This window comes from Leucopleurus acutus (genome assembly GCF_964270905.1).
Source record: "Leucopleurus acutus genome assembly, chromosome: 18".
In the NCBI taxonomy this organism is placed as follows: Eukaryota; Metazoa; Chordata; class Mammalia; order Artiodactyla; family Delphinidae; genus Leucopleurus; species Leucopleurus acutus.
In genome coordinates, this window is record NC_139160.1 from 32,541,780 (window position 1) to 32,557,858 (window position 16,079).

The 16,079-nt window shown below is 35.4% G+C and overlaps 1 protein-coding gene across 4 annotated transcripts in view; it reads right to left on the bottom strand.

The window, feature by feature from the left end:
* The window catches only part of DIAPH3 (diaphanous related formin 3), a gene marked incomplete at both ends in the record, with an annotated part of 563,043 nt that overhangs the window by 235,849 nt on the left and 311,115 nt on the right, over positions 1-16,079 (bottom strand). For all 4 annotated transcript variants that reach the window (XM_082859704.1, XM_082859703.1, XM_082859702.1 and 1 more), the window contains one exon: positions 5,077-5,206. In XM_082859704.1, coding sequence (XP_082715830.1) covers positions 5,077-5,206 — 130 coding nt within the window. The remainder of the gene's footprint in view (positions 1-5,076; positions 5,207-16,079) is intronic.

The window sequence follows — 16,079 nt, forward strand, 5'->3', positions numbered from 1 at the left end:
AAGAATTTAAGTATGATACCAACAGATGGAGAGGTATACCATGTTCTTGGATTGGAAGAATCAATGTTGTGAAAATGACTATACTACCCAAAGCAATCTACAGATCCAGTGTAAACCCTATCAAATTATCAATGGCATTTTTTACGGAACTAGAACAAAAAATCTTAAAATTTGTATGGAGACACAAAAGACCCCGAATAGCCAAAGCAGTCTTGAGGGGAAATAATGGAGCTGGAGGAATCAGACTCCCTGACTTCTGACTATACTACAAAGCTACAGTAATCAATACAATATGGCACTGGCACCAAAACAGAAACATAGATCAATGGAACAAGATAGAAAGCCCAGCGATAAACCCACACACCTATGGTCAACTAATGTATGACAAAGGAGGCAAGGATATACAATGGAGAAAAGACAGTCTCTTCAATAAGTGGTGCTGGGAAAACTGGACAGCTACATGTAAAAGAATGAAATTAGAACACTCCCTAACACCATACACAAAAATAACTCAAAATGGATTAGAGACCTAAATTTAAGACTGGACACTATTAAACCTTTAGAGGAAAACATAGGAAGAACACTCTTTGACATAAATCACAGCAAGATGTTTTTTGACCCACGTCCTAGAGTAATGCAAATAAAAACAAAAATAAACAAATGGGACCTAATGAAACTTCAAAGCTTTTGCACAGCAAAGGAAACCACAAACAAGACGAAAAGACAGCCCTCAGACTGGGAGAAATATTTGGAAATGAATCAACGGACAAAGGATAAATCTCCAAAATATATAAACAGCTCATGCAGCTCAATATTAAAAAAACAAACAACCCAATCCAAAAATGGGTAGAAGACCTAAATAGACATTTCTCTAAAGAAGACATACAGATGGCAAAGAAGCACATGAAAAGCTGCTCAACATCACTAATTATTAGAGAAATGCAAATCAAAACTACAATGAAGTATCACCTCACACCAGTTCGAATGGGCATCATCAGAAAATCTACAAACAACAAATGCTGGAGAGAGTGTGGAGAAAAGGGAACCCTCTTTCACTGTTAGTGGGAATGTAAATTGATACAGCCACTACGGAGAACAGTATGGAGGTTCCTTAAAAAACTAAAAATAGTATTACCATATGATCCAGCAATCCCACTACTGGGCATATACCCAGAGAAAACCATAATTCAAAAAGACACATGTACCCCAATGTTCACTGCAGCACTATTTACAATAGCGAGGTCATGGAAGGCAACCTATATGCCCATTGACAGACGAATGGATAAAGATGTGGTACATATATACAATGGAATATTACTCAGACATAAAAAGGAACCAAATTGGGTCATTTTTTGAGACGTGGATGGATCTAGAGACTGTCATACAGAGTGAAGTAAGTCAGAAAGAGAAAAACAAATATTGTACATTAACGCATATATGTGGAACCTAGATAAACGGTACAGATGAAGAGGTTTGCAGGGCAGAAATTGAGACAGAGACATAGAGAACAAACGTATGGACATCAAGGGGGAAAAGCGGTGGGCGTTGGGGTTGGTGGTGCGATGAATTGTGAGATTGGGATTGACATGTATACACTGATGTGTATAAAATTGATGACTAATAACATCCTGCTGTATAAAAAAAATAAATAAAATTCAAAAAAATAAACAGGGTATGAAATGATAAAAGTGATTTTTTTTAATTTAAAAGAAAAATTCACTATAATACCGGAAAAAAGTATCTTTCTTTAAGTTGACAAATGACCATTGGTCTGTACAAAAAGAATAGAGATACTCTCCCAGACCAAATGAGATATCTTCCAAAATGTATATCTATACATTTGTATATATTCACACAAATGTGTATTCATAAATTCATTATTTTTTGAGGCAAGTAAAGTTTTTTTCCCACAGAACTGATGTGATATATAACCTGGATGCTTCAGATGTTCAAAAAACTGCATAAGTCATATTCAAACCAAATATAAATAATAGGACTATCCTTTCTCTGACCCTTTCTGTAACCAGATCTAAGCCCACAGCAGGGGCTAAGAAGGAGCTTAGAAACTGAGCTATTAGGAAGGAGTGACTGGAATCTATGGCAGTTTGGTGCCTACTGGGGTAAAGGAAGCAGGCTCTACTTGCAAGGTAGGCAGATGGAGATTCAGAATCAGGCCAAGGGGGACACTGACTACAGGTGCTTGGCTCAGATGCATAATCATCCCAGGTGCTTATGAATGACTCATCCAAAGAGAACTGCACTGGACACAGTGGAAGTGGCTTAGCAGCAGAGGGTGGGGCTGGCAGGTATTCAGAAGGTTTAAACTGCAAAACTTCCAATTCAAGAACATGGTATATCTCTTCATCTGTTTGTATCCTCTTTAATTTCTATTTCTTTCATCAGTGTCTCATAGTTTTCTGCATACAGGTCTTTTGTCTCCTTAGGTAGGTTTATTCCTAAGTATTTTATTCTTTTTGTTACAATGGTAAATGGGTGTGTTTCCTTAATTTCTCTTTCTGATTTTTCATGACTAGTGTATAGGAATGCACTAGATTTCTGTGCATTAATTTTGTATCCTGCAACTTTACCAAATTCATTGATTAGCTCGAGTAGTTTTCTGGTAGCATCTTTAGTTTTCTCTATGTATAGTATCATGTCACCTGCAAACAGTGACAGTTTTACTTCTTCTTTTCTGATTTGGATTCCTTTTATTTATTTTTCTCCTCTGATTGCTGTGGCTAAAACTTCCAAAACGATGCTGAATAAGAGTGGTGAGAGTGGGCAACCTTGTCTTGTTCCTGATCTTAGTGGAAATGGTTTCAGTTTTTCACCATTGAGAAAGACGTTGGCTATGGGTTTGTCATATATGGCTTTTATGATGTTGAGGTAAGTTCCCTCTATGTCTACTTTCTGGAGAGTTTTTGTCATAAATGGGTGTTGAATCTTGCCGAAAGCTTTTCTGCATCTATTGAGATGATCATATTGTTTTTCGCCTTCAATTTGTTAATATGGAGAGATATACCATGCTCTTGGATTGGAAGAATCAACATTGTGAAAATGACTATACTGCCCATAGCAATCTACAGATTCAATATAATTCCTATCACACTACCAATGGCATTTTTCACAGAACTAGAATAAAAAATTGCACTATTTGTATGGAAACACAAAAGGCCCCGAATAGCCAAAGCAATCTTGGGAAAGAAAAACGGAGCTGGAGGCATAAGGCTCCCATACTTCAGAATATATTATAAGCTACAGTAATCAAGACAGTATGATACAGGCAGAAAAACAGAAATATAGATCAATGGAACAAGATAGAAAGCCCAGACATAAACTCACACACATATGGTCACCTTTTCTTTGATAAAGGAGGCAAGAATATACAATGGAGAAAAGACAGCTTCTTCAATAAGTGGTGCTGGGAAAACTGGACAGCTACATGTAAATGAATAAAATTAGAACACTCCCTAACACCATACACAAAAACAAACTCAAAATGGATTAAAGACGTAAATGTAAGACCAGACACTATCAAACTCTTAGAGGAAAACATAGGCAGAACACTCTATGACATAAATCACAGCAAGATCCTTTTTGACCCACCTTCTAGAGAAATGGAAATAAAAACAAACAAATGGGACCTAATGAAACTTAAAAACTTTTGCACAGCAAAGGACACCATAAGCAAGATGAAAAGACAACCCTCAGAATGGAGAAATGGGAGAAATTTGTGTCCTTTAGCTAATATTTGCAAACGAAGCAACTGACAAAGGATTAATCTCCAAAATATACAAGCAGCTTATGCAGCTCAATATCAAAAAAACAAACAACCCAATCCAAAAATGGGCAGAAGACCTAAATAGACATTTCTCTAAAGAATATATATAGATTGCCAACAAACACATGAAAGGATGCTCAACATCGCCAATCATTAGAGAAATACAAATCAAAACTACAATGAGGTATCACCTCACACTGGTCAGAATGGCCATCATCAGAAAATCTACAAACAGTAAATGCTGGAGAAGGTGTGGAGAAAAGGGAACCCTCTTGCACTGTTGGTGGGAATGCAAATTGATACAGCCACTATGGAGAACAGTATGGAGGTTCCTTAAAAAACTAAAAATAGAGCTACCATATTACCCAGCAACCCCACTATTGGGCATATACCCTGAGAAAACCATAATTCAAAAAGCAACATACACCACCATGTTCATTGCAGCACTATTTACAATAGCCAGGCCATGGAAGCAACCTAAGTGTCCATCGACAGGTGAATGGATAAAGAAGATGTGGCACATATACACAATGGAATATTAATCAGCCATAAAAAGAAATGAAATTGAGTTATTTGTAGTGAGGTGGATGGACCTAGAGTCTGTCATACAGAGTGAAGTAAGTCAGAAAGAGAAAAACAAATACCATATGCTAACACATATATATGGAATCTAAAAAAAAAAAAAAAATGGTTTTGAAGAACCTAGCGGCAGGACAGGAATAAAAACCCAGAGGTAGAGAATGGACTTGAGGACATGGGTAGGGGGAAGGGTAAGCTGAGGCAAAGTGAGAGAGTGGCATGGACATATATACACTACCAAATATAAAATAGATAGCTAGTGGGAAGCAGCCATAGAGCACAGGGAGATCAGCTGGGTGCTTTGTGACCACCTAGAGGGGTGGGATAGGGAGGGTGGGAGGGAGACGCAAGAGGGAGGAAATATGGTGTTATATGTATAGATATAGCTGATTCACTTTGTTATACAGCAGCAACTAACATGACATTGTAAAGCAATTATACTCCGGTAAAGATGTTAAAAAAAAAAAAAAAAACAACTGCAAAACTATATGTTTTTGTATATAGGGCCTCACTATCCAGTCAAAAAATTAAAGTCAGAGCTCCAATAATGACAATTGATAAAGTAAATGTCCTACAGCTTTCTCTCTATTTTTAAAATGGCATATTCAGTATGAAAACACAGTGACAAAGTGGCAAGTAGGTTCAAATAAAAGACATTATTTTCTGTACCAACTGAAGACCCAGAGCACGAAAATCTTTTCTGTAAAAGCACAAACCTTTACTAGCTTTGTCCAAATGTTCCAAATCATTCACAAAATTGAGGATATCAGGGTAGTTTTCTTCACATATTTGCACAAGAAAATGTAGTAGTGTTGTTTTCTGATCTGCTGATTTTGTGTCCTTTAGCTAAACAGAATGAGAGGGAGAAAAAATACAGAGTCAAAAATATGTTGATAGTCTCTCTACTTAAATAATGTTAATACTGTTTTTTACAGATAAGAAATAAATGAGCTGTAAAATTAGTTAATGCTATTTTTGAAAAGCCACTATTTAAACACTTGAAAAGCTACTCTTCATATACTGTTGTTTGGTCTAAGTCATTAATATTTACTGTAAAGAAGGAATAAGCTTAATTCAATCTAGTATGCAATGTTTCATGGGGGAAAAAAAATATGGTGAAATGCCCAGGAAAACAGGACAACCTGGGAACGTATATAATATCAACACTTAAAACAATCCCACATGCTTGCTCATTTTTTCATTTGGCACAGATTTATAGAATGCCTACTAGGTACGGCAGGAGTCGGAGACGCAACAACCAATAAGTCATTCCTCAAGAAGCCATTTAGTGGGGGCGGGGGGGAACCCCAGAAAATATGCATTTCCCCTGTGTGACAAAGAGTATAGTAAAAATAATCATACAGTATGCCTAGGAGGACAGGGCACCTGAACTGAACACCAGCACGCAGGAAGTTGTATGGGTTGGGGAAGGGAAGGAAAAAACTCAAAGGCACAGTTTGAAAAAGACCATAGATGAGGAAGAAAGTAGCACTTTAGAGGAGTCCAAGTGACTCCAAAATAAAAGTACATGTTGCGGGGAGGGGGAAGTAGGGAGAGTAGAAAGAAATATGAGGAGAAGGCCAGAAAATTAAAAGAAAGGCAGACCATGCTATGGATATAGGATTCTGATCCCTAAGAACTGGGAGGTTTTAAACTAGATGAGAGCTAATCAGATGTACATTTTAGAAAGCTCCTTGTAGCACAGTGTGGATAAAAGATTAGAGCAAGGGTAAAAACAGAGCAGGAAGAATAATTTTAAAAGCTGTAGCAATAATCCAGGCAGGGAAAGAAAACAGCCTTGAGATGAGGTAATGCCTTAGGCATGAGATAATGGGACAGGGTGGGCATGGAAACCCACATGATGACATCTATTGAAACGGGACAGAAAGAATGAGAAAAAGATTTGGGTGGGGTGGAGAAAAAAGAATTGTTTCAGTTTGGGACAAGTGAACTTGAAGTTTTTGAATAACATCTAAGTGGAGACACTGGGAAAGGATATAGATATATATAGGTGTAGAACAGTGTTCTCAACCTTTATTTCATTATTGCTGGCTAAGTTTTTTTAGGCGTATTTTTCCGAATCATTTGCACCTATGAAATTTTAAAATGATACATATATTGTATATCTGTTTATGTACTGCATGTACATCTGTGCTTTACACATAAAAACAGAGGCAGATAGGACAGATATTTTTGCTCCCCGAGAACTGATTTTCCATCCCTTGAGGGTGATAAACTGTAGAGAATACATAGTGAGAACTTATTCTAGGATTACCGGTTTGTGAGCTCTTAGCCTCCAAAGCTAAAACGTTGACCAAATAAACACAAATAAGTACACAGCATAAAAGAAAGGTGAACAGAGGCTTGAAGAGAAGGCCATGATGGACCAATCCTAATCTGAAAAGGCCGAGGAATGAATTAGAAGGGAGAAAGGCTAGGCTACAACCTAGGTACAAATAGAGGTCCGCTTAGCTTTTGTGAGTGATGGGGGTAGGGGGTGTTGGGTGTGAACACAGGGCAAATACATAATCTGATAGTGTTCCCTACAAATGAGTAATCATCCAGATCAGATACACATATAAGGGGAGAAAAAATCATTCTTTTCACACCAGGATTTAATTTAGAGTTGGAAATTCTTGGTATACTTAACTGTGCACAACCCTATTGCTTCCTTTCCAACAATTTCCTACCTTAAAATAAGTGTATACACACACATACACATATATATCCATATGTATTTTTTTCAAACTCTGTGTCACTAAGTATTATATCACTATCAGAAAAATATCAAATGAAAGTTACTATCCGATTGTGGCAGAAGGAGATATTCTGTGCCATCACAAATATTAACACACATGACTTATTAATGCACAAACTATCTTGTCCCTGGAAACACAGAGCTACCCTACTATAGACAGCCAGGCTTTCACATGATTACTCTTATAACAGTTCAAATGCTGCACTGGCCTATTCGGCATGCAAACCATTCAGCAGCAATTGTTCCTGGCACTTTAAAAACTGACTGATATGAACAGAGTCCATTATTTGATGCCTCTTAAAAGGAACATAAATCACAACATTCATCTGAGTGTTCTGAAAAATTATTCCTCAAAAACTGACTCTGATCACTAGCTAGACTGATTGCCACTAACGTGTGAACGACCAGCTAAAACATAACACTAAAACTGGCCTTTAACTAGCTATGTCACCTTGGGCAAGTTACTGGACCTCAGATTCACATAAATAAAGTGAGAATATGGAACTGGACAGGAAAAGGAAACTCTAAATTCACTTTCCACTCCAAAAATATTAAATATACTTTACAGTGGACTTGTGTTAGTAGACACTGCAAAATCTATTTTTAAAAAATACTAGAATAAAAATGAAGAAACCTAGTTATAATCTCAGTCCAGAAGTTATTTTTGCATGCTTGGGTCAGTTAAAATCTTTCAGTTTCAGCTTTCACATACACTGAGAATGTTAATCCGATTTATAAAAGTTACCTGTCAACTCTACAATTTCATTCGTACTATCATCTTTAATGGATAAGGCTAGGGTAAAAGTAGCAAACTTTCACAAATATAATAGTTTTCCCTGGTACAACCATCAGTCAGTATAAAAACTGTCCTTTGATTTTAATTTTGCTATTTTTTTTAAAGCACTCTAATGGTTAACTCTTCTGTTCCCCCACCTCCCTCTTTATAGCAATGACTAGAGAACACCGTTCCTTCGGTGGATTCCCAGTTCCTGACTGTCACCAATTTACACCTTTCTTATCATGCTCCGTTCATGTGAAACTAGACACATGTCCTGTGTGGAATGTTGATTAAGACAAGCACCTGGAAAGAGCTTTCCAGGGCTATTTGTGATATAGTTAAATGGCCAGCAATTGCTAGGATTAATATATTAATCTCTATGATCCAACAATAAGCAACTGGATCAATCTTGATCTTTATTCATGAGCAATAAGAATTCAGAATTAGAATTCTATAACCTATATAACATCTACCAATTTAATAAATGTTAAGGATGCAGGTCAAACACAGATTCAAATATTTAGAGACAATCATAAAGCTAAACACTAACTTATGGAGGAGGTTGCTAGCCTGGCTGTACTATTGAAAACATCAACTGGTTAGCAACTCACATACTGGTCACAGTCTAATATTTAAAATATACTCACTGAATAATAAATAGAAGTCTCCCATCCCTCCAGAACAGAATCTATATTTAACAACCAGGAGACTTAAAAAAAAAAACACTCAAATTCCCAAATAAATAAATCTGAAAATATACCTAATAAAAGATAAGAAGTTAAGAAACACAGAGAGTGACTATTTGTTGACAATGCATGGTTACTTACAAACTACTAGTTGCTCTAAATTCCAGGACAGAGATTCTTCATTCAGTTCCTAATGTTCTCAGGAAAAACTGCACAGTGCTGGGAAGGTATTCTTCCTGCCTCGATTACTCTATTCCCTTCCTTCCCTCCCCCAAATCACTTTAAAAAAAAAAAAAAACCCAAAACAAAAACCAAACAAAAAAACCCTCCCAGAAAGCACACGAAAATATATGAAAGCAGAGCAAAATATATTTATCACAGTCTTCATTTACTTGCTCAATATTTTTTCACCTTTTGATAAACATTAACAACAAAAAGGGCACACTCTATTTCTACTAATTATTCATAACATACATAATCAGCGATTGAGCTAGACCAAGGAAAGCTTGAGAGATGGTGCTAATTTTGTTGAAGAGAAAAAACAACTTGAGCATACTCTGTAGTGCTAACTCTTGGAAAGAAAATGAAGCTAAAATATCTGGCTTAAAAATTTATTCTTAAGTTTAAAAAAAATGCTTTTTAAAAATTTTCACCTACATTGCTTGACAGGATTCCTTTGGTATCACTGTCAAGAGATTTATCTTACTGATGAGTAATCGTCACTGTTAAGGAGAATTTCTTGTTTATATATTGTTTCTTTAAGGAACATTTAATGTGGCATAGATGTCAAATAAACAAAAAGATGGATGGAGTTTCTTCAACCGCTCTGTTCATTCCAGACAAAATAATGTTAAAAGCAGATCCTGTAATAAATCATGGCCTAGTTGTCAGTCTGGATAGAACTCCTTTGTAGCTACAATGCAAGGTTTGGGAATATTTTTAAGCTATTCAGCACGAACTTGGATGACATTTAAAGAAAATTCCATTGTTTTAGTCACAAGAAAGAAAATTCCTAAAATAAAAACTAAGTATCGTCTTGGTGATTTTCAGAATCCAAAGAACTACAACCCCTTACACTCTGAATAATAAAACTTTATCTTAAGAATATTGTTAAACTAGTAGCTGTTCCCCATTATCATGTTCCTATACTTCAATTACGTTATCCAGACAGCACTGACTCTTTGGATGTTGTAGACATTGCTGAACACCAGAAAAATGACAAAATTATGAGGGTCTGTAATGGCTCCATGAACATTCTAGAAGACCCTACCTTGTAAACAGTATGAATGCTGAGGACAACAGCAGCCACTCTTATTTGTGTGGCACTTCCTAAGAGACAGGGATTGGCCAAATAATACAAACCTGTTAAGTGCTTGAAACACACACCATCCTTATGAGGAAGGAACTGGTATTAAGAGGGCAAAAGAGATGTGAAACATCATGTAGCATACCCCAGATCACATAGCTACTATCCAGTAGAGCCAAGATTTATTTGAACCCACTTCTGTGTGAATCCAAAGCTCTTAACCACTATAAAATGCAGTTCCTCTACAAAATCTTTATTTAATATAGATTATTATGCATCAAAAGAAACAAAATTCTCAAAAACACAGTGGATAAAAATAGTAGTAAAACAGTAAAATAGTGTTCATTAATGCAATTTAAAATACTGAAGCCCTATAACCTGCTAATTCTAGCCTGGAAAGCCTCTACACCCCTATCCTGAGGTCACTTCTAGTTCTAAAAGCATGGCATTCTTTCTATTGTTTTATCTATACAATTAATAAAATGCTACCTGAATCTTACCTCAAATGCAAAGTCTTTCCATATTGCTAATAGATCAGTGCTCACAAAATATGATAAAAATATGGTTGAATGAAACTGTAAAGTTTCATCTTTAACAGACCCAACCAAGTATATCTACTAACATCATACTCCATCTTAAATCATTTGCAGAATAAGGTGCTTTGTATATGTTTGAAACATATCTAAGAGTAAGTTACATGTAGCCACAAGAAAATGGATGTGTGAATATGAACTGCCAAAGAATATATCATAATTGCTCAGATATGAAGCTCAAAAAGTCAAATGCGTAGGTTCAAACGCACTAGTGAAACCAACTACAATTATAGAATGAACTGTTTCCTGATATATATAAATACATTTTTAAAAATCAATCATTGTGCTGATTAAATTTTTAAAAATACTGTGTATCCCTCCAAAATGAATGGAAATTTAAAATCTTAACATAAATTAAACAATATGCTTTGCATCATCTATGTCACTGCCGTCACTATTAATACCTATAATAAAACTTTCATAGTGATTTTAAAGATAGGTAGCGATAAACTAATATTAGGTAAAATAGATATTAGATAAATTTATAGCATTCACATATTACAAAACATATTTATTGCTTAGTTTTCATTTTAAAATGATGAGAGTTGAAACATTAAATAAGGAAGAAAATGCTTTAAATAATGTCAGCTTCTATAATTAAACTGACTTCTACTATATCTCCATAGACACACTCTCTGAATTATATTTTAAACGTATTTCTCTTGGATTTCAGTGAGCACTTCAGCATGAAAAGCATTTTTGCATTTTAGTAAAATTTTATCTTGTTGCATTATTATATTGTTCAATGTTCTATTATTTACACTATTCCCTTATTTCACAAGAGATTTAAAATAGCTGTGTTCTTTAGTTAATATAAATGGCTCAAATACATTAATTTTAAATTAAATGGTTTTTATACTTCTTAATTTTTTTAATTAACAGACTTTATATTCTAGAGCAGTTTCACTTTAAGACAAATAGAGCAGAAAAGACAGATTCCCATATACTCTCCCCTCCACATACACAAATTCCCCTATCAGTAACATTTTGCATTAATGTGTTACATTTGTTAAAATTTATGTACCTTTATTGATGATATTGATACATTATTATTAATTATTAACCTCAGTTTACTTTTGGGTTCACTCTGTGTTCTAAAGTTGTATGGGTTTTGCCAAATGCATAATGTCACACATCTACCATTACTGAGTCATAGGGCATAGTTTCAACATCCTGAAAAATCCCCTGTCCTCCACCTATTCATCTCTTCCTTCTTCCCCCTCCCCCCAAACCTCTAGAAACCACTGAATTTTTTACTATCTCTATAATTCTGTCCTTTCCAGAATGTCATATAGTTGGAATCAGAGTATGGAGGCTTTTCAGATTGGCTTCTTTCACTTAGTATCATGCATTTCTCCATGTCTTTTCTTGGCTCAAGAGATTTTCTTTTTATGACTGATTTAATAGTCTATTGCAGGGGTCCGCAATGCTCAGGCCACAGACCAGTATGGGTCCACAGCCTGTTAGGAACCTGGCCGCACAGCAGGAGGTGAGCAGCAGGGAGGCGAGCAAGCGAAGCTTCATCTGCCACCCCCTGTCATTCCCCATCGCTGGTCTATTGTATGACTATATGTATGACTATATCAGTGGGTTTTATCCATTCAGCTATTGAAGGACTTCTCGAGTTGCTTCCAAATTTTGGCAACCACGAATAAAATTGCTACTTGTATGCAGGTTTTTTACTCCTGGGGTAAACAGGAATGTGATAACTGAATCCTATGTTAAATCTATGTTTAGCTTTGTAACTGCCAGCCTTCTAAAGATGCTGTACTATCTTGCATTCCTTTCATCAGTGAATGAGTGATCCTGTTGTACCACATCCTCAGTAGCATTTGGTGCTGTCAGTGATTTGGATTTTAGCCATTCTAATAGATGTGTAATGGTGTCTCATTTTTTTTAATTTGCAATTCCCTCACAACATATGATGTTGAGTATATTTTCATACAGTTATTTGTCATTTGTAAATCTTCAGTAAGATGTCTGTTCAGGCCTTTTTAAAAAAATTGGGTTGTTTTCTTATTGTTGAGTTTTAGAGTTCTTTGTATATTTTGGATACAAGTCTTTTGTCAGATAGGTGTTTTGCAAAGATTTTATCCCACTCTATGGACTGTCTTTTCACTTCACAGAGCAGAAGTTTTTAAATTCAAATAATGGCTAACTTATAAATGTCCAGTTTTTCCAGCATCATTTCTTTAAAAAACGATTCTTTTCCATTGAATTACCTGTGCTGCTTTGTCCAGGATCAGTTGACTATACCTGTGTGGGTCTATTTCTGGGCTCTCTATTCTATTCCACTGACTATATCTTTTTCCCCCCAATACCACAGTTTTGATTACTGTAATTTTATAGTAAGTCTTGAAGTCAGTCCTTCCCCTTCCTCCTCCTCCTTTTCTTCCTCCTTCTTCAGTGTTGTATTGACTATTCTGAGTCTTTCACATATCCATAAAAAATTTAGAATCAATCTGTCAATACCCACAAAATTACTTGCTGAGATTGTGATTGGAATTTCATTGACTACATGGATCAAGCTGGGAAGAGCTGACACCTTAACAATATTGAATATTCCTTTCCATGAACATGGGATATCTATTTCTTTATCAGATTTTTTTTTTATTTCTTTCATCAAAGTTTTGTCATCTTCCTCATACAAATATTGTAGAAAATTTTTGGTGCTAAAGTAAATGATATTCCATTTTTTATTTCAAATTCTAATTTTTCATTGCTGATATTAAAAAAGTAGTCAACATTTTAATGCCAATCTCATATCCAGAAACTTTGTTCTAATTGCTTATTAAGTTCCAGAAAGTGTTTTTCTTTCTTTCCTTTTTTTTGATCAATTTTGGGGGATTTTCTACATAGGCAATCATTTTACTTATGAGCAAAGACAATTTTATTTATTCCTTCCCAATCTGTATACTTTTATGTCCTTTTCTTGTCTTGTTGCATTAAGCCAGGACCTCCAGTACAATGCTGAATAGAAATGGTGAGAAGGGACATGTTTCCTTGTTCCTGATCTTAGGGGAAAAATATTTAGTTTCTTATCATTAAGTATGATGCTCTCTGTAGTTTTTATAGATGTTCTTTATCAACTTAAGGAAATTCCCCTGTATTTCTAGTTTGTTGAAAGTTTTTGTCATGAATGGGTATTGTACTTGATTAGCTGTCTTTTCTGCATATATTGATATGGTCAAATGGTTTTTCTCCTTTAGAGCCTGTTGATTTGATAAATTACATTAATTGATTTTCAAATGTTAAACCAGCCTTCCATACCTGGAATATATCCCTCTTGGTCATGGTATCTAATTCTTTTTTGCATATTGTTGGCTTTGATTTATAATATTTTGTTGAGGATTTCTGCATCTATGTTCATAAGAGATATTGGTCTATAAGTTCCCTTTCTTATAATGTCTTTGTCTGGTTTTGGTGTGCACTCATTTCATCATCAGACTCTTCCCTGCTACCTAAGCACATATGTTCACAAATACTATTGGCTAAGTATTACTATACAGATAATAGTGTTGCATGTTTTGTCTCTGATCCAGACCTTTGATAAAAGAAAGCCTCCTAGAGTATCAGGAATGGGGTATCTTGTTTAATTTTTTATTTTCATTTATAAAATGTGTAAAAACAGGAGACTAGATTGAACCAAAGATGGCTGGTAAGATTCATTACTACCTCTGATGGGTAGTAGCTATCTCTAAGCATGGTGTTAAGGAGGATTCTGAGGCTGTCTGCTTCAGGGAAAGGAAGTTTGACAGATTAGCAATGCTGGTTTTGAGAGTGGTGAGACGACAGCACATAAGCAGTGCATTTGCTGTTCATGAGCAAAGCCACTTATCTTTTATAATTTGATTAAAGGAATAATTCTAATTTACAATGTTTAATAGTAACTGAAAAAACAAAGGTAATGTGAATAAATTTACCAAAAACACTACTTAGTAAAGCTAATTAAATAATTCCTGGAAAATGCTATAGACTAAATGTGTTAACGAATGAGTCAAAGAGGGTTAAGGACTCTAAACAGTTTCACATTGCTTTGGAAGTCAGTATTTTTCAGTGATTTAATTGGCTGGATGTAAAATAAGAATGGCATTTGTTATCTGTAAGTCTTTGGCCAAAAACTGCTTTATTTTCGAAGGGTGCCAAAACTTACTAGGGTGGTTTTCCAATCTGATAAAGAATAAAAAGCCCTCTAAAATCCTTATAAAACAGTAAATGCAGATGGAACAATGGATTTGTTTGGGAGAAGTCTTTCTTAAAAATAACTTCATGGAGTAAAGGAAAAGGTGATATACAAGAATCAAAATTTCACAAAGATTCACAGTGGCAACCCACGTGACTGTGACAGGCTTATGAAATAGAAACTGTCAGTGACAGGCAGAGGGATTTGCCTCCTGCTTTTCATAATCACTGAAACTCTACTTTCCAAGGTCAAGTCCTGCAAAATAACTCAGAACACTGACCATCAACTTATTTCAGTTCCACCACGTGCCTGAGATTCATACTCCTTTCACTCCCTTTCTTCCTTTCAGAATAATGTCCAGCGTGGCATGAAAGAAAAGCAGCAGTTTTGGAAATATTTTCACCTCTCATCCTTAAGTGAGGAAGTAGAGTTGTTTCATTTCTGATTTTGTTCTTGTGTTGGTTAGGTTTTGCTTTTGTGTGTTTGTTGGTTGGTTGGTTCCAGGCCACCAATTGGGTTTTCATTCTGGGATAAGTAAGCAGGGCAGAAGACAGACAAAGTGATTTTCAGTTCAGTCTGTGCATTAAAATCACCTGGGAGAGCTTTTTAAAAATGCCACTAAACAGGATCCACATGCATACATGCTGAAGTAATTGATCTGACGTGAGGCTGATGCATCAGTATTTTTTAAAGGGCACTGTGGGTTGAGAATTGATGTCCCACAAGGAGAGCTGTTCACAACTTTAAGAAATCATTCACTAGAGTTGGTGACAGCATTAAAGAATGAGGAAACTAAACATTTTTTCTAAAAAATCTTCCCCATCACAGCTTTGGTGAAGTTATTCTACTTTTGGTTAGCCTGTGCTCGTGAAAGAAATATACAGACCAGATAAGAATTTCATGCACTAGAAAAGATAACTTAGACAAAAATCAATCTGACCTGCCACCACTGCCTTTTATCACCTAACTCCCAACACCAACAGCCCCATTACTATGTATCCTTTTATAATTTCATCTTTGAGAGGAACTAATTGCATATTCTATTGATAACAGAAAATTTCCTACAAAGTAATGATATGGATAAATTTATAGAGGAAATCAATAGTGAATTTTTCTGCAATTTCCCCCCTAATAACAGCATAAACTGATAGAAATAAGTTATTACAATTGGTAAACTCTTTCAAAATTTATATTTACTATCCCAATACAGGTAGTCACTTTATTTAGTTATACAGAACAAAGAGCTACAATTTACAGCTCCATCCTCCAGTTGTATTGATTGAGATGATTTGTTACTCAGGAATCAAACATTTCAGTAGACATTAGTAAACATTATCAAACACATGTTATAGTCATTGTGCATGGATTAATAACATCTGCTTTTTAAATAACAAGTTAAAATCATCTCATATATT